Below are 20,050 nucleotides of genomic sequence, written 5' to 3' on the forward strand. Positions count from 1 at the left end.
TGGGTCATTGGTGTCATTACACAGCCGTAATAGGATTCCAAGAACTCGTATCTTACTCAATATCTGTGACTTTATATAGTAGAACTTCCGTCAATGGTATATATATATATATATCAGTGCTGCCATCGTTTATGAATTCATCTCAAGCCTTGGAACCTATTCTGGGGGGAAAAGAATCTTTCATGAACAAGGGAAGGCAAATCACATGTTCCTCACTGTCTAGATAAAGCAGATCTAGAATCATAGTTAAAACTTTTATCTGGACTTGTTAATAAAAAGAACATGCCCCTATGTCTCTTGACTACATTGAAGAAGACAACAGCACCTCCTTAGATAGATTCCTAGGAAGATGATGTCCAACCTCATAAAATTTTTGTCTTGCAGAAAATGGCTGATTTGAGTTATTGTGGTAGCCTGAATGTTTAAAACCAACTCTGCCACAGTTGCTTCTTTTTTTTTTTTTATTCAAACTGAAAATGTCAAATGGAACCTTCAGATGCAGTTGTTACTCTTGGCTACCTTTGACCAGGCTGTTTATTAACTGATTCATTGCTTAAAACGCAGTTCCAAGTTCTTGATGTGATACTTTAAAGAATATTTATATCTTGTGTGACCATCATTTGTGTTAATTCTCCCTTTCCCCCCATCAAATCTACCAGTTAACCGCCACTTAAAATGATGGCTTTGAGTCATAACTAGTGAAATATTGATCACTTTCAGAAAATATATTATCTTTAAATACTACAAACTTTAATTCCAACACATGTTCATTACACAATATTTTGTCAGTCATTTAGTTTTCGTATCTCACTCACTAACTAGTGTACGGAAGTCCACAGTTTTGCATTCAATTGTGCATGAGACAAAATAATTATACCTAAAGACTTCAGTTAAAAATTTTAATTAGTATTTTTTTTTTTCAGATTATACTTTAATTTTGATCAGCAGTGTATTAATATACTATTTATAGTAATTCATTCTCCTTGCATTTTAGATGAGCTATGATTCTGACAAGTTTGGTGATAGAAGAAGTACTGTTGTTTAAGGCTAATTCTTTTGGTTTATCTCAGAAATTTTAGTTCCTATGACCAAAAATTAACACTCAGAAATACTGATATGACACCACCACGCTTCCAACTTGCTGCAGTTGCTCTGGGAAAGATCTGTTCTCAATCAGGGGCTAATTATTATGTCCAAATGTTAAAGATTGTGCTTCTAAATTTCTTGAAAAGATAGGTTGGCTGAATTGAACTAGATTGGCATTCCCAAAACCTTAATCCTAACCACATTGAACACATCTGAAACTTCAGTGTGGATTATGTTCTTAATTAAACTGCCCATGTGTAGCAGCCAGATTCAGTGCAGTCCTCATGGATGAGTAGAAGGCAATTCCTATAGATTAATATCAAAAACTTGTGAGAAGTCTTCCTACTTAGCTGTGATTGATGCAAGCAATGGATCGAAATGTTATCAACCTTTTCGTTCCCAGTGCAGGGAGAATGAATTTCTCTGTGGGCCCATGACAGTGGAGCACTTGACATCATGGCATGCTCAAGTGACTTTTGCAATTAAGTATAGCATGGAATAACAATTTGTTCAAAATCTGATTGTTATCAAAGATTTCGATTCTTGCATATATTAATTACACATTATTTTTTATATTGTAGAATAAACTAGATAGTTATGGGGTTAAAACTGAAGACATTAAGTTTTAAAACTTCCTGACATCATTTATGTGCATTTAAAATGTCAAATTAAAATATTCCATTTCAGTGTATCAAATATGATATTGTAGACCAGTAGTGTCTTTGCTCTCATATCACTTTTAACCCCTTAACGTACAAGATTCACTTCTCAGTGCCACGGTTTTTCACACAGGCACGCATAGTTATGTGATGTATTGGGAGGGAAATAAGTGCAAGTTTTACTTTCTAAAAACCGTTTACTTTCACAACATAAGAAATAAAAGAAAAAAAAATGAATGCACAAAATTTAATGTTTTGAGTAAAAGTATAATAAAAAATATCCCTAAAAGAGTTTCGATCAATTCATTTTTAGACCAGTAAGGTGTAATATCAGGTTTCAGTGTTATACTTTGTGAAATCAGTATGCCTAAAAAACATATATTTCTTCTGAACTGGTTGAATGCTACGATTTTGTTCTTGATTTTTCGTTTGCAAGGTGTTGTTTCATATACTTGTCTACAAAATGGTTGTTTTCAGTAACAATATGAAGCACGAGCAGTTCATGAAAAAATAATTCAAAAAAGATAAATGGGTTTGAAACATCCATTATATCTTTCTTTATTCCTGGAACCTACTACAAAAAGTAAACGAAAACGGAAGACACAGAATAAAAAAAATATATGTTTTACTCAAGCAACACTAGCCAATACCGTACAGTCATTACTTTCACGACTTTAGACACATCCCTCTCTCCAGTTTCTCCCCACACTTCTCTGAAATATGAGGGTAAGTTGAAAAATAAGTTTTCCCTGTCGACTGTGTTCAGAGTTGTGTATGAAAGTCAAAAAATAGAATGAGACATTAAAGATATGACATACCTTTATTTTTCCACATAGGTACCAAGTACATTAAGACATTTGCCACATCGCTTGATAAGCTTCAAAAAGCCCTCCAGGAAAAAATCAGGGCTTTGCATATGGAAGAAGCGTTGAGCGGCTGTGGGCGAAAGGCGACACAGCAGGAAAACGCGCAAGTCACCGATACACCATTGGGTAGAGGTCGCTGCAAATCAAGCAGATGGCACTGTTGCAGTGCCTGCGCAAAGCGGAGACCAGCCTCTCATTTGAGCCCCAGTAGCTATGGAGAGGTGCGTTTTGAATTCGTGGTCAAAGGAGGAAGTGAGAGCGGTTATCCGCTATGACTGGGCACGTGGAGTATCAGGAACAGAAATTCATAACCGCCTCGTGGAAGTCTATGGGCCAGGTGTGCTGTCGAAGCGAATGGTGTGGAGATGGTGTCGCACATTCAGTGATGGACGTCAGCAAGTGGAGGACATACCGAGAGCTGGACGGACGCACACGGCCACTACAGATGCAAATGTCAGGAAGGTGGATGACATGATTAGAGCGAACCGGCGTATCACCATCGATGAAGTAGCGGAAGAACTTGGAATCTCGCATGAGCGAGCTCAAAACATCATCCATGACATTCTTCGATACAGAAAAGTGTCAGCACGATGGGTGCCCCGACAATTGACCTCGACACACAAGGAACAACGCATGGGGGTCAGCCTGGAACATCTCATGCGTTACCATGAAGATGGCAATGACTTTCTGTTTCGGATTGTGACGGGGGATGAAACGTGGGCCCACCATTTCACGCCAGAATCGAAGGCCACATCTATGGAGTGGAAACATCCGTCATCACCTGTCCGAAAGAAGTTCAAGACAACTCCCTCTGCAGGTAAAGTGCTCCTCACAGTTTTCTGGGACGCCCAAGGAATTTTGTTGCTGGACTTTTTGGAGATTGGAACCATCAACGCTACGCGCTACTGTGACACCCTGTCGAAATTGAAAGAGGCGATTCGGAAAAAGTGGCCTGGCCTTCTCACATCTGGCGTTCTGCTGTTGGATGACAATGCCAGACCACATTCGGCGACGGCAACGCAAAACCATATTGCAACTCTTGGTTGGGAGCGCCTACACCATCCGCCATACAGTCCTGATCTCACACCAAGCGACTTCCATCGGTTTCCGGCTTTGAAGAAAAATCTCGGGGGAAGGCACTTTGGAAGCAATACTGAAGTGAAACAAGCCGTTCAACGATTCTTCCATATGCAAAGGCCTGATTTTTTCCTGGAGGGCTTTTTGAAGCTTATCAAGCAATATGACAAATGTCTCAATGTACTTGGTACCTATGTGGAAAAATAAAGGTATGTCATATCTTTAATGTCTCATTTTATTTTTTGACTTTCATACACAACTCTGACCACAGTCAACAGGGGAAACTTATTTTTCAACTTACCTACGTAGTATTCTCCTTCGCATACTTTGTCAAGGTCATTGTGGTATTCCAAAGCTTTGCGAATAATTTTACGGGTAGCAACGCAAAGCAAATGATAGTATTTCGAAGGGTGTGTGTATATATATATATATATATACGCCCGCAGCAGTTAAGGGGTTTTAATGTGATTTGCATATGGAGGAAAACTGGAGCATATCAACATACTCGATACTCTGGAAGCGAAGAGGTTAATATATGTCATTCAAGTAGCGATCATTGCAGTTTATTGTTGTTTGTATACTCAAGGCTATACATTTTAGTTTGTCTTACCTATTTGCTTTTGCTTAAAGGTATTGTTTAAGAATTTCTTTCATTAAACTGTATTTCAAATACTAAAATATAACTGTTTCACCTTGGTCCTGTTCATCTTTAAAACTATATGGATGATAATTTCTTTCTTGTATACTTTTTCCCTAATGCATTACTTATTTAATGATATTTTAAATTAATATTGATGAAAAAACAGGTACTATTTATATCCATAACAAATACCTTTTTCTTTTCAATTTCAGTTCATTGAACTCTGTGACTGATGTCAATTATTATGCTGACACAACTGCTACTTCTCATCAAGTTTCAGTTTCGTATCCTAATTGTAATCAAAATTCTTATATAAATCAGGCTCAGAGTCCTTATCCAAATCAGAAACTGCCTTACCAGGGAGACTGCCAGAACAAAGATCAAGTCCAGTCCAGTCAGTATGGTAGATATACTGAAACTCAAAATGAATCATATCGAGGATCAGAAGGTCCTCCTGCAATACAGGTAAAAATGTTTGTGTAATACTAGTGAAAGTTGTGTAACAATAAACTAAATGTTCACATAATTTTGATACCTTTGACTGCCATAAAAACTACATATAAAATAACTGTGTGATAATAATAGTATATGAAATGAATCTGGCTTATGAAAATATAGAAAATACTGCATTCAAAGTAATTTTGGAGTACTCTTCCAAGCTTGCGAATAATAATAATTAAATTTTAGCATTAAAATAGTCCTTTTGGGGCTCTTTATTTTGTGTAATGTATAACACATGTGTAACACAAAGTTGACCATAAGATAGCCTGAATGGGCAATTGGATGAATTAAAAGTGAAAATCGCTTTTAAATGTGTTAGGCAATCTTCCTGAGTTAAACCCTTATCGCATATGATATTTGTTTCCGGAACAAAACGTTTGCAGCAACAGTTCTGAGAAACGCCCTTTGGAGAAATAGGGTTATCACCTTCACTTGGTAAACAGGCTGAAAGCCAAACAAGAATCAGTTATCGCTCAGATTAGCGAAAGTGACGTTTCCTTTCAAATGACATTTGCTTCTTCGTGTTGTTTTGTATTGCTCACACGCTTTTCGTTTTAAACTTTATTGTTAGTAATGGAAGATAATAGAAAGGTGATTGCTATCAAGTTAATCACTTTGATCTCCACTCTGGCACTTCAAGTAACAGATAAACACACTTCTGGTTATAGTAATCAATTACATCAGTAATAGCCAAATTCTGTATACACTAAAAGTAGTTTAAAACATGTGCTGGATAAGTCTATTTATCAGACATTATTTATGTGTATTTTCTGTTGTCTGCATTGCAATGAAAATTTGATGGCTCACTGGAAAATTTGTGACCTGGTGACCACCTTCTGACCTTGACCAACTTTATGGCTCATAATTACTGTTCTGTCCATTCAAAACAAAACAAAACAACAAAAAAAAAAAGACATTTTTATGACAAAAGTCTATATGGCTGATATTTACATCCTCACAGCCAGTAGATACTATTCGGCAAAATGAAGATCAAATAAAGCATATAAATACATGAGCAATCAAACATGTGTGAGTTGTTTACTGTCCCATAGAACACTCGGTAATACACCTAAAACACATTAATTATACCAACTCTAGAAATTAGGTGGTGCACATCATGAGTTTGTTTTATGTGATTACGGCAAAGCCTCGAGGGATATCTGCCTAACACGAGGGATCCCTTTATAGAAGATTTTTAAAACTGGCTCGTATACCAGTTACAAATGGGGCAAACCAAGGAAACGTCATGTAGCCAGCCCGTTCGCGGCATTCTAACCTGAGACAGAACTACCAGTGTTCAACGACACTTTGGCCACTAGTAGGCCCGTGCACTTAATTGGAAAGTGCAATTCATTATGTAAACAGACATGAAGGTGATAATCAGTTGTGCACTGTTTTAAGTAATCAAATGTTAGAAATGCACAGCTGTTACATTTCTTATTATTTATTAGTCATGTTTTTATTACGTAGATCATACATATGATATAATTATGAATTAACCCAATAACAAAATGTGTACACTCTTTAGTACTCAAATACTCATCAATTATTTTTCAACTCATTATTACATACCCATAATAATTTGCAAAGAACTGATAACTATAGTTGCTGCCAATTACATAATTGTTATCTGAATTAAAAGTAACTTTAAACTTCTTGAATATGTTCATTTTTGTATTAATACATACATATATATACACATCTAATAAGTCATATATTTACATACAGATAGAGAGATGCGATGGTTTAGAAGTTGTTAATATATATTTATTAGTATTAATGTAATGAATAAGATTTATATTAATGAATGTATATACAAATATTTTTCATCATGCATAATAATAAATCCATAAATTTCCAATGTTTCAATATGTAGCATTTATAATAAAAGTATAGTTTCTAATGTATTTATAATCCAAAAAGTATTTCATTAATAACATGAAAATAATAGACAAATTTAATGAGTATTCTCGTTATTACATAAGCTATGCTTTTCTTTTTTATGCATCTTTTATGCTGTTTAAAATGTGTCACTGATTATGCAATTAACAATTTAAAAGATAAGTAATTAGGAGAAAAACTGCGCATATACAAACGGATTTAAAAAATTATTCAACTTAAATTTAAGAAATAAAATTCTGTTATATAACAGTGATAATACACGATCAGCACAAAATACGAAAATTTGGCAACGAACAATTTGTAAACAAATCCAAACAGCAGGAACGTCGTAAAATACTGTCAACTCTGAAATTTCCACGATTATATATTTAATGAATATATACACATTTAAAAAAATGACTCGGGCAGTTGTATTACAACAAAACAGCAATAATTAAAACAGCCTCTATTTCCACCGTCCATGACTTCACAGTGATAGCCATCGCCATATTGAAAGTTACCCTCTATCCTTCAGAAGCAGAACTTTCGTCTGATTGGTTGAACATTCGAGGAACACGTCTCCAGCCGGAACATTTTCTGACAAGTTTTAAAATGTTGCTTGTAGCCGGGACATGTTCCTCCCAGCTAGACGAAACATTTCTCGGAAGCCTCCCGCTTAAAGCAGTGCTACTAGAATCTGGTTTCTCGGAATTGTCCCGGGTAAGCGCGCGCGTCCCTAGAAGTGATAGAGCCATTACACTGGAAGAAAATCAAGTTGAATATTATTTTTCTTTCGGTTTCACCTAAGCTCAGTGGTCTTGTAGTCAAAATTTATATAAAACTTACATGAAAGGAATTTTCCCATATAATTTTGGAAAACAAATGACAAAATTTTAAAAAAGGTTGCATATGAAAATTACTGATTAATATTTTACAAATTTTCATTTGGAAGCTGACCTATAGGAAAATGTTTTGCTGTAATGTTTATAAGGTATTTCTCTCACTTTTGCTCGCGTTCATTCGTGTTGTAGTGGTTCTGCGGTCTGGGCCGGTATTCCAGAGGTCCGTGGTTTGATTCCCGGCGAAGGCGTTTGCTATTTTTTCAATTCTTCTGCTTCCAAAAAATCCTTATGTCTCTACAGTGCCGCCTGAACTAAAAGGGTGTTGGATGAGGATTCTCCACACCCAAGATTTGGCGACTGGGTCCCCTAAAAACCCCAGTCACCCTTTAAAAAGGGGAGTATATAAGGTATTACACCCACTTTCCTAGCGTGCCTTCGTAGTGTAGTGGTTTTGCACGCGGGGCCGGTATTCCAGAGGTCCGGGGTTCGATTCCCAGCAAAGGCGTTTGCTAATTCTTCATCTCGTCTGCTTCCAAAAATATCTGATGTCTCTACCATGTTAAGGTGATAATTTATAAAAGAAAGTACTTAACCAATTTTTATTTAAATTTTCCCTCGTTTTTTATTCTAATTATAAAAGAAAAAAAAGCTCTGTAATTCTGAAATAGATAATAAGAACTATAATCATATTGCATGCATACTTGGTTTATGTGAATTCCATTGGATTTGGGGCTTTTTTCACACAAATTCTGCTAAAGTAATAAGTATGAAACATATTTATATTCGTTATAAAAGCAACACTTCATTTGTAAACATGCTTCTATCTTTCTCTTTTAATAGTTTTCAGTATTAAATATTTTAAAGTATCTTTATTTTTCTGTATGAAATTAACAGATAAAAGAAAATAATTCTGATAAGAGAGGAAATTTTTAAGTGAGTGTATAGAATACGTTTTCATAACAGTGCCTTGTCATTTAGGCATTCCCTTTCTGTACAGTGCTGTGGATTAAATTCATTTCCTGTTAATTCATCAGTCAGTAAAACCATCAAAAATTGAGCTTTCATTGTTATGTGCTAGCGTAAAAGTGGTGATACCCTTATTAAGTTTGCTTTTTCCAGATTAGAAACTTGATTTCTGTAAGAGTACAATAGCCTTTTAATGAAGGTTTCTATCTTTTCAGTCGGCAGAAAACATGCTTAAAAAACCTTTATGGTCTGTATACATTTTCTTTGTTTTGTGAAATTTCCTAATTATAAGCTTTTACACAAATCAATGTTACCTTTTTATAAAATGGGATTGACTGAATTGTGTAATTTATGCCAAACACACAAAGACTGTGCTTAACCACTTGCACTAAAAAGACGTGCCACGCACGTCGAGATGCTTTTGTCTCAAACTGCGAGCGACATGAACACAGTGTCAATAGGCATTTATCGCAAAAATGAAAATAACGTGGTGCACATGTCGCCTAACAACGAGATTGTTTATTTCTCGAGTTACAGCTCTGGATTTCACTCGCAGACACAGAGCGGCGTAGATAAGACACTTTACCGCTTGTTATATTGTAGCACACGGCACCGCAACCGTGAAGTTTAGTCGTAGCGCAAGTGGTTAACCTCTATTCTAGTTTTGATAAGGGCTTGAGGATAGAATTTGTGTCTTATTATTTTTCTCTCCCTACCAAAACCACCTTAAAAGACTTAAGGCTGAAAAACTTTTCAGTGATGCTTACCACAAACGATACTAGAATAACAAACATCTGTGCTCTAATCAGGATATAAAATCTTACCCAAACACTGTTGGCATAATTTTGTTTTATATATCAATAACATATGGAGCAGCAAATAAACATTTTCTGTGAAACCTCTCAGAATAATCATGATGAATTTAATGATTATAGTATGATATAGAAAAGCTGAAATCCTTTTTGAATTTCTTTTGGACAAGTTCTGCTGTGTAAGGATATATTAAATATGATACAGCACATTAGAGCTGCTGGTTTAAAGAGCAGTATCCTTGATAGAAGACTTTCTGACTGCATCTGGCTAATTTTTTTCATGTTACACATAAGGAAAATCACCAAATACCTATGCAGCCAGCCACTGTTACATTAGTAAAGTATAAATAAATGAGTAATAATCATCTCCCCATTACATATAATTTGTTTCCTTTTTGATTAGATTTATTAGTAATAATGCAACAAAGCTATGATTTCCAATTGCATGGCCATTATTATAGAATTACTCATAATGTTAGTAATGCTTATGTAGGTTATGGTAATATGAATATAACGTAGCACCTGAAGGCTATCTGCCTAAGGGATGCCTTCCTGTTCTGCCAGCCTATTCACTTCAGTTTGGACTTTTGTTAAATCCACAATTCAGCAGTCTTAATCACTCAACCATTGGTGGGGCCGTTGCTGGAGTACCTTTGTTCAGTTTCACTACTAAAGCATATACTTCATCAGATCCTTTTTTTTATGATATTGCTACTGCATAATATGCTGCCCAAATAGTATAGTGGGTAGTTATGCTGACTGACATATCGATGGACCCGTGTTTGATTCCTGGCGAAGGCTTGGTTGTTTGGAAGCATAAAGTACCTGTGTGGCAAGGGGGCACTCAAAATGCATGTCAGCTGAATGTCCTCTCAAGGAATTGGTGGTAGGGGAAGATGTGTTGGAGACACTCAAACAGCCCCTCCAACATTCCCCTGAACTCGGGTCAGAACTGCACAATTAATGTAGTGAGACTGCCTGGGCGACCAATGCTGAAATTCTGGTGTCCCACCCATTTTTGCCTGTATCTCTACTATAATAATGTGTCAGGCTTTCAGATTTCCTTTGTCATTTTCTTTTCCAAATTTTGTAAAAATATGTGTTCTAACTTAGCTTATTATATGTTTAGTGTTTATAAAGCATGGTTTTGATTTTGTGTAGTGCATGTGAAGTACCTAAACAATTTCTGATTATTTTAAAAGTGTTTTGCTATCTTTCAGAGGATTAAAATCAAGAAATATGTTTTTTCCAGGGAGTTATGAATCATAAGCATTCTTTCTGACTTAAATGAAAATGAAGTCCAAGGGCAAACACAGACAATTTTTCATTTTAGTTTTTAATGCATGCATTAGGTATTATTATTTTCTGTTAATAAATGAAAATAAATAATGCAGTAATGACAGTAAAGTAGCAGTTTAACTGTTTACAGTAACCCCTTTGGTTGGTTTTTTTTTTCCCCTCGAATGTCTGATCCCCAAAAAAACATTTATTGCTGAAAATTAATATATGTTCTATCCTAAATTCAAAAATGGGAAAGTTTTTTTGACAGTAAGCAGGTTTTGTTGGACCTACAGGTGGTCAAATATGTGATATCGTGTCCTATGGTCACCAGTTTTCCCTGCAAGGCACCCAAGTTTTAAACTTAAGAAAATACAGTATGACACTATATTTATTAACTCTATTGTTTTTATATGTTTAGTATAAATATCTACATAAAAATAATTATTAAAATTATGTAAAAAATGCTTTAGAAAATGGATTTCCAACCTTACCATTAAAACAGCTTTACAGCTTGCCTTGGACTTCAGAGCATAAAAACCACATTTATCACAAAACCAAAATCATTTATTTAATAAAAAAAAATTCTTGCTTACTTTATCAGTTGAAATTCTAACAGATATCACGTGGATATTTAATAACATTATATTCAAGACAGGAAACCTCACTGCGAAAATTGTGAAGAAACTAGGACTAGTTACGCTATCTCTTAACAATATTTTCAGAAATACAAAAAGATCGCAGAATTTTAAAGCGACATGTGAGTGGCGATGAATTCAGTTTCAACAATAGAAGTTTTCACCAAGAAGGGGTTAATAGTATAGCTATCAAAATGGAGCTTCCATATATTTAATACTTGAACATTTTGAATTATAGAATGTTCACCAGAGAATAACTATATCAAGAGCTTATTCATTAGCAAGTAAAATAATTATTAACTTGAAAGATTACCATCTTAAGAACTGTGTACACTCGTGAATGTAAGTTTTTTATTGTGTGCTGGGTGTATTTCATATAGATAATCATGAAATTTAGATAAGTTTTCTTTGTACTTAACATTATTATCTCATTTTCATAAAAGTTGAAGAAATTTAGTCAAAGATTCATATTTTATCAAGTTCACTGGTAGATTTTAAGGAAATCTGCAATAGAATTTATTGCTGAAATAAACAGCAGTTGTGTTTTGTCATTGTACATGCACGAATGCAAGTTTGGAAGTTCGAAAACACAGTATTTTTAGCATTTACTGTGTGGGTTTTAGAGTGTTATTGAATTTATGAATAATTTCTTTTCTTTCAACACAATTAACTATTTCGGATATTGGAGATTTTATTATCATGTAATGTTTCATTGTATTTTCCCATTGTAGCATGTAAACAAATTATTGCATGCAAAATTTGTGTAAACCAGTGAAAGTATTAGTGTAACAGATTTTGGTAGTTTTCTCTGATTTATTTTTATGTTCTTACATAAATTAATAAACATTTGGATACACTTTGGGGTTTGATATATAATATATTAAAAATTATGCTTCATTTTTGTAGTGTGTTTTATACCAAGTTGTTTGAAGTTTATTCCCCCCCCTTTTTTTTCGTTGTTGTTGTTTCTTTATACTAAATTTTATTGAAGTTATTTGAAAAAGACTTTCATTTAAACTCAAAAGAATTATCTCATCTGATAATCTAAAACGTCTTAAAATATCATTTCATTATAGTTAAGAGTAAGCTTATTTTAGTTACTTCTTTTTACAGGGTGATCAAAGCAGAAATCTGTCTTCTCATGATGGAACTGTCAGTTCAAAATCCTATCAGTACAGTCGTGTCACACCAAAGATTAACGCATATGGTACACAACAAGGAAGTAGTAAGGAGCCATTTAATAATACAGTTTATTGTAATCAGTTTGGTAACAGACCACAAAGAGGTATGTTTCAATTTTTTTTCCCTTTAAACTTGCATGAAATAATCATTTTGGGGCTTCTTTATTCAGCTTTCCATTTTTCTTTAAAATTTATCAACATTGTCACCTTTTATTTGTACACATTTCTTTTGAATATTTTGTTTCCTTTGATGTAGTTTATAATGCCTTATATCTTTTTTTTTTCTTTTGCGTGATTAAAAAATCTTTAATCCTGTTGTACAATTTTGTTGACATAGTATTTAAGAACAGCTAAAGGAATACATATCATAGATCCATAAAGTATGGAAGCTTAATGTCTATAATATTACCTGTATGGAGAAATTTTTAGAAAAGGTAAAATGAATTTTTAAAACATAAATATTTTATGGGGGTTAATAATATTTTTATTATGCATAAATGAGAAAAATCTCATAAATGCCAAGAAATAAAAACAATCGCTAAAATATTTTTTTTCCTAAATAAAATGCTAGCTCTTTCGTAAGTATGTTTAGTGTTTGTTTATCATAACTTCATTCTAACTTTGGTTTTGTATGTAAGCATAATGTACCTAATAATTTTACCTATTTGGCGAGAGGATGAAGGTCTGGAACCTTATGTAAGACTTTTCAAGGGTGTATGTGTGTCTGACTTTTTATTCATAGTCAATAATATTCATCTAGAACATGCAAACCTCGTTGACAAATTCCTTGAAAGTGAAAGCGTGCAGTGAGTAGCATGGACAGCAAAATGTCTTGATCTGAACGAGAACTTGCAGGACTACAGAAAACCAGTTGCACAGAGATACAGGGGTTGGACAAAAATATGGAAACACCTTTAAAAAAACATGTTTCTTTGCTTAATATGGTGTAGGAAACCCATTGGCATCCAAAACAGCTTGCAGTCTTCTCGGAATGGATAAATACAGTTCCTATATGTTTGCCAAGGGAATATTATACCATTCTTCCTGCAAAACGGTGGCGAGTTCAGATAACGATGTTGACGGTGGATAACGAGAACGCACTTTCCATTCCAATGTAGACCACAAAGGTTCGATAATATTCAGGTCTGGTGACTGTGGTGGCCAGGGGAGATGGGACAACTCATCCTCGTGCTCAGAAAACCAGTCCTGGACAATGTGAGCTGTGTGAAAAGGGGCTTTGTCGTCTTGGAAGACACCATCACCATCGGGGAACAAAGTTTTTACCATGAGATGAACTTGATCGGCCAAAATGTTCACATAAGTCTTGGCAGTCATGTGCCCTGACACAGTTATCATGTGGCTAGCAGAGAACCACGATATGGCTGCCCAAACCATAACAGAACCCCCGGCATGTTTCACTCTTAGCAACAAGCAGTCAGTATTATAGGCTTGAGATGGCGTTCTCCAGACGTAAACTCGACCAGAAGTGGGAAACAATGTGAAAGAAGACTCGTCAGACCATATTACTCGCTTCCACTGCTCTATAGTCCAGGCTTTATGACTTAAACACCACCTTTTCCTGTTACGGGCATTAGCATCACTGATGAGTGGCTTCTCAATTGCAGCACGGCCAGCAATTCCCTGTTTATGAAGCTCCCTTCTAATTGTTTTGGTACTCACAGGGTTTGGTAACACAACATTCATTTCAGCAGTAACTTTTGCAGCTGTGGTCTTCTTATTTTTCGTCACAATTGCCCTTAATGATCATCTGTCACGATCACTTAGGACACACTTTCGTCCGCGCTGTGATTTAGCAGATGATGTTTTTCCGCTTTTCAATAATGCGGAATAAATCTTCGATACAGTACCTCTTGAAACATTAAACACCTCGTCTGTTAACTCTGACATAATACAATGACAACCTCACATAACAGTACTCCGACAACAACTGAACTGTTTAGCACATTTACGAAGTTGTATAGGTGGCGTCAGTAGTCAAAAACGCCAGCGTCACCTACATATTTCATTAAAATCAATCTTTCTTTTCAAACATGCATTTCACAAGGTGTTTCCATATTTTTGTCCATCCACTGTAGTTTCCTTCTAGAGGTGTGAATGCCCTGAATAGCAGATTGCTGGAGAAGTGGAACATAATTCCTCAGACTGTGGTTAGCAATATTATTGCTACCATGAAAGCACATTGCGATATTTGAGTACAAATTGAGAGACCACATTCTATGTTAAATTCGTATGCTTTAATTTTATTCTGAGTTATTCCCTCTGAACTCTTCTTATAACATAGTATCAATTTTATGATAATTCAGTTTTTCAGAAATCCATGATTTGGTATATGTAAAAGGTAATTTTTGGCGTGAATGTAGTGTATGCGTATCTTAATTTTTTTTATTTTGATTATTTCTTTATTTATTCTAGAGCATTTTCCCATTTTCTGTTATAAAAAATCTTTTTATTTTGTTTTGTTTACATATATTTATTTTATGGACATATTTATTCTTATTAATGTATTTCCTCAGCATGGCTTCCAGAACAAAATCAGTATACTTATCATCCACATGCAGGGCAAAGACCACCTTTGAAAACTCAAATGACAGCATCAGATGCGAAACAAAATCCAGAGACTGCCAGAGTGAGAAAGTCATGGCTGAATAATCAACCTACAACTCAAGCTCCAGCAAAATTTCAAAATACAGCATCTGTTACCCAAAGCAGTACATCAAATAAATCACAGGTTAGCCTTGTAAAATGTATTATATTTATTTTTACAGGAAAGGTTTTGATGATTGTATTAGTTTTCACTTTTCTAGCTATTTAGTATTTCTACTTATATCTAAAAATACTTTTCTCAGACATAAATATTGTTTGATAAGTTTTCCACAAATATAAAATTCAGGTCCTGACATATGAATACTAGCTAGCACATTAAACTTGCATACATTTTCTTGTATAATGTACTTTATTGAATGGTGTATTGTGTAGTCCCCTCCCCCGGCCAGCTCTAAGAAGAAATGTTTTTCAAGCTAAAAACATTAAATTGGTTGGAAAAAATGCAGCTAATTCAGTGCATTTAAAAAAATATGGAACCAAGGCAATTTACATGCTAAATTCTTTTTAATTAAACAGAAAGAAAACAAATGTTTAATTTTCAGTTGCCTAAGCCAAATTCTGGGACAGAATTTGAAATTTTGGATCACTGCAAAATAATGCTGCATTGCCAAATGCAGTTATATGGTAGAGCTTTAATATGTAAGAAATTTTCTTTCATTTCATTAAAGTGGAGAATTTAAAGTTAACTTTTCAGATAATTTCTTGTTCCATGTTCCTTCATTATAGGCTAATTGAAGTTTAATAATAATCACAGTTCTTTAGTTGCATATGTGCAGCAGTTCAACATTACATATCCAGTACAAAGTCCGTAATCCAGACTCATCGGGACTTCAGCGATTCCGGATTAGGGGTTTTTCCGGATTATAGATAATCAAATTAAATCTTGTAAAATGGCATACAGAAATTATACAATTAAAAATATGAAACCGTAATTTATGAAATAAAGAGCAGGTATGATCTAAAGGGTATCAAAATTTACAAAAAAAAGCTTAATATTTATATGTTTACTTTATTAAACATTTCTTTCGATGTAAGGTGTTTAAGTTGCTTTTTTTTTTTTTTGTGTGTGTGTGTGTGTGTGTGTGCTAATACTTTCTTTTTAATTCTATAAACAGACATAATTTCTTGTTCAGTTACAAAGTTCCACCTATTGGAAGCGTTATTTTCTGGATCTAGAACCATACTACAGATTTTGCCATCTGTTAGTTGATTGATTATTGGTGCATTGTCATTTCAATGAAAAACTTCTGTTATATCATCTTCATTTATTACCGCTTCTCCACATTTCTTTACGAAATCCAATAGCTGGAAAATTTCACCTTTAGCTTGCGATGTGCGAAAACCTTCGAATTCGCGGCTGTCATTTTCATCGTCCTCACAATGAAATATGGCAGCTGTCAATAAATTATGCCAAGCATTCTTTAACGTATCTGGAGACACATCCTCCCAACGCGCATGCTTAAATGCGCATTAGTGCGCATGCGTAAATCATACCAAAAATAGTTTGTGTCTTTGAGGTCCAGATTATATATCATTCCGGATAATGGACATTCGGACTACAGACTTTGTACTGTATAAGTCTTTGGGCTGATATTTTTATTTACATTGTTTCTCATAAGGCAGGATACATTTCCATTCTGTTGAAGACTGGAGTGACTTAGCTATATTTTCATTAGTATTAAAAGTTGTTTTCTTTTAACGATTTGCCTTTGTTTACAAAATATAGGTCAACTTCTTTAGCTAACTCCTTAGGTTTTAACTAATTTTCGAAATCATTAGTAGACACAATGTATCAAAGTCTTTAACTTCACCCATTTGACAGTAATATTGGAAATTTGCAGATAATCTAGATGTGAACTGAACATATGATTCTGGGATCATGTCGTCCTTTTCAAAAATTCATTAAATATTCATAAGCAGTTGGTTGATATTCATTTGATGCTAATTTTCTAATGGTTTCGTAACATTTTAGTTCTTAATCGTTAATATAAACAATGTTATTTGCCTTATCACTTAAACTTTTAATCAATTATTTCCGATTTAAGCTCCTGTTGCACATTTTTGGTAATGTATGTTCTCTCCAGTGTTTGAAAAAAAAAACTATTTTTTCAATCCTCACGTGAATGGAATGTTTAAAGTTTTACCACCTTTTTATCGGATATTCGAAATAATTTACAGAACCTATAATGACATCTTTATCCATGTGAGATTCATCTTTAACAGTGTTTTGACTTCTGATTTTTTCCAATTCTATCTCTTGTTGCACTACTATTAGTTTCTCAAATTCAACCTTTTGAGCTCTTAAGGCTAATTGTGTATCCCTAGCTTTTATTTTGTTTGCTTCTCTGATTTTTCGTTCCTGAACTATTGAATTTAATAGTCTGGGTTCAAATTGTGGATCATCTTTAAGAATTTTACTTTCCTCAATTTTATCTTTTATTTGAACTGTTAAACCAGCAGTTGGTGTATCTTCAATTTCACCAAGAAGTGCTACTAAATTTATTTATTTATTTATTTTTATTTTAATTTATTTTTTTAGTATTCTTAAACATTTGATTTTCGTAAATAAATTTATATTCCAAGTAAAATCATATCAAGAGGCTCCTACCCGCTTTTCTTGGAAATTTCTCTGCAGTCATTTAATCATCTCTGGTTTCACAAATGTAAGAGTGTAATGTCACTCAGTTTACTTCTTGCCTCATCAAAGAAATTATCCACACTTTTTCATATTTTTAAATGTTTATTACACAAATAAACCTACACACTAGATTACAAACTACATAACTAATAGCTGAAATGTGTACATTAAAACAGGGTAAATTTGTTTTCCCTGATTGCCCCCATTAGCCTTCCCTTTTTTGAACCCTCTGTAGGTCTCCCTCTTGGAAAACTAAGACTTTTGGCCCCTTTCAGACTGAGAGCTAGCACCCTCTGTGCGTCTCATTAGTGGACATCAGAGACCTCCTTAACATTTTACCAAGTTTACAGTCTAGTAAACTTTGCCAGCTGTAGGTAATTAAAATTGGCTCCTATTCCACTAACAGTTTTTTTTTAAAGGATATTTTGTTTTAAGCAGATATTGTAATATATCATACTTTTTCAGAGGCTGTAGCATGTACTAGGATTTTACCGCAAAATCTTTAAACCATTTTTTTGTTCTTTTAATAAATGCCTTGTCATTTTGCTGTAAAAAAAAAAAAAAAAAAAAATAGTAATCAGTCATCTAGTCTACCCATTTAATTTAACTATTTGCCAAAACATCGTTGATTATTGTAATTATATAACTTTAATTTAATGTTATTCATACTATTTAATGTGGATTCTTCCCTCTAAATTTATTTATTATTAGTTAATAATCCTTTCAAATTTCAGGCAATTTTCTCTAGCGTAATCCTGAAACTAATTCTGGCAGTATGATGACATACTGTCACAAAATTTAATGCACATATTTTTTGCTTATGTGTGCTGCTAAATAAATATAAAATACCTGAATTTATTTTAAAATATCATCAGATGTCTTTCTTTCATTTAGTTGCAAAATGTGTGCCAAAAAAAAAAAATTTCTAAATTCAGATTGGGCAGATTCTAATCTCTGTCTTCAGTGGAGAAAAGAACTCCTATTGTAGTTATAATAGTAATGCTATGGGGATTATGTATTATTGTATATATATGTGTGTGTGTGTGTGCGTGTGTGTAAAATTTTGTGTTTTCATGTGTTACTATAATTAGTTTACCTCTCAGCACAGCCAATGCACATTACGCGGATAGACTGAATTTTTTTAAAAACACACCTACCTGGGAAACCTGGAAAAGTCGGGAAATTTCATTTTCCTGTTTGAGTGCAACCCCTGAGTTAAGAAACAACACTTGCAAAAAGGGTTGCCTAAAGATTTGAGAACCCTGGCTGGTAGGTGTACCAGAAACTGAGAAAAGTGGTTCCAAAATTGGAATCGCATCTTTGGTCAACAAATGGAAATGAATGAAAAACAATCAATTAAGCCCACACTTTCTAGGAGGTCATGCTGTTGTTTGAAATTTAGAAGAGTGTGTAATTGTGTGAAAACTGTGGAGAGGCAAAAAGTTGAACGAGAAAATGGCATCTTATTTTCAGGGTCACGTTTGAAATCAACTAATGATGGTTGTGTCACCCTACACAATAATCTTACGTGTAAATTATGGCCAAAAGTTCAGGAAAACGGAAGTTGTGTTTAATAAGGCAAAAATCTTCACATAATCGAGCTACAAAAATATCTTAAGAAATTGAAAAATGCTGTTTTCGTTACTTTAAGGAAAGCAATGCCAGAATTTTAATTAAATGTATGAAAGTACGTTTTATGTATCAAAGTAGTAAATTAAAGCCTAGCATATTTACATAGAGAATGATAATATTCTTAATTACATATTCACATTAAATCCTCTGTCGTAGCCATCCAACTATTACCTTCTTTACAGGTTTGGGTAATAATTATGCAATGAGCATTTGAATGCATAAACCACAAATTTTCATATGTAGACGTTTCAAAATATAATTTTATTCAATTTATAATTCATATCAGATGAATTTTGTGGACAAGGAATTTATCCAATCATATTTCATTTACAATCATTTTTATGTACACTGATTAAAAGTAAGACATAGGCATCTGCAAAGCAATGCAGTGCAGTGTTGGCAGAGCAGCACTTAAGGGAATGAATGGATTTACGTAATTCATTTGCGAGCAGTTTTTATACTGAATAGATGCGGAAAGTACTCTAACCTGTGATTGGTTAATTTGAGGTTTTAGTTTCATTTTTCAAGCAATGTTTATATAGCATGGAAAGATCCTGAATTTGGGAGAACAGATGAATTTACAGGGATAGCACCAAATCTAGAATAGTTAATTTTGAGATCACTAATTATTTTTTAAGCAGCCATCATATTATGTTATATCTTACAATATATATATATGTATATGAACAATTGCTAAGGGTGGATGACAGCAGCAGTGATAGCAACTG

General features: G+C 34.0%; 1 protein-coding gene across 6 annotated transcripts in view; it reads left to right on the forward strand.

Annotated features, from left to right (window-relative positions):
- LOC118181800 (trithorax group protein osa-like) overlaps positions 1–20,050 on the forward strand; it is a 306,313-nt gene that overhangs the window by 277,827 nt on the left and 8,436 nt on the right. For all 6 annotated transcript variants that reach the window (XM_085809212.1, XM_035350992.2, XM_035350994.2 and 3 more), the window contains 3 exons: positions 4,541–4,793; positions 12,360–12,531; positions 14,962–15,176. In XM_085809212.1, coding sequence (XP_085665338.1) covers positions 4,541–4,793; positions 12,360–12,531; positions 14,962–15,176 — 640 coding nt within the window. The remainder of the gene's footprint in view (positions 1–4,540; positions 4,794–12,359; positions 12,532–14,961; positions 15,177–20,050) is intronic.

The sequence above is a fragment of the Stegodyphus dumicola genome, chromosome X2, assembly GCF_044657685.1.
Source record: "Stegodyphus dumicola isolate Sdum_Otavi_A_Nest chromosome X2, ASM4465768v1".
Lineage (NCBI taxonomy): Eukaryota > Metazoa > Arthropoda > Arachnida > Araneae > Eresidae > Stegodyphus > Stegodyphus dumicola.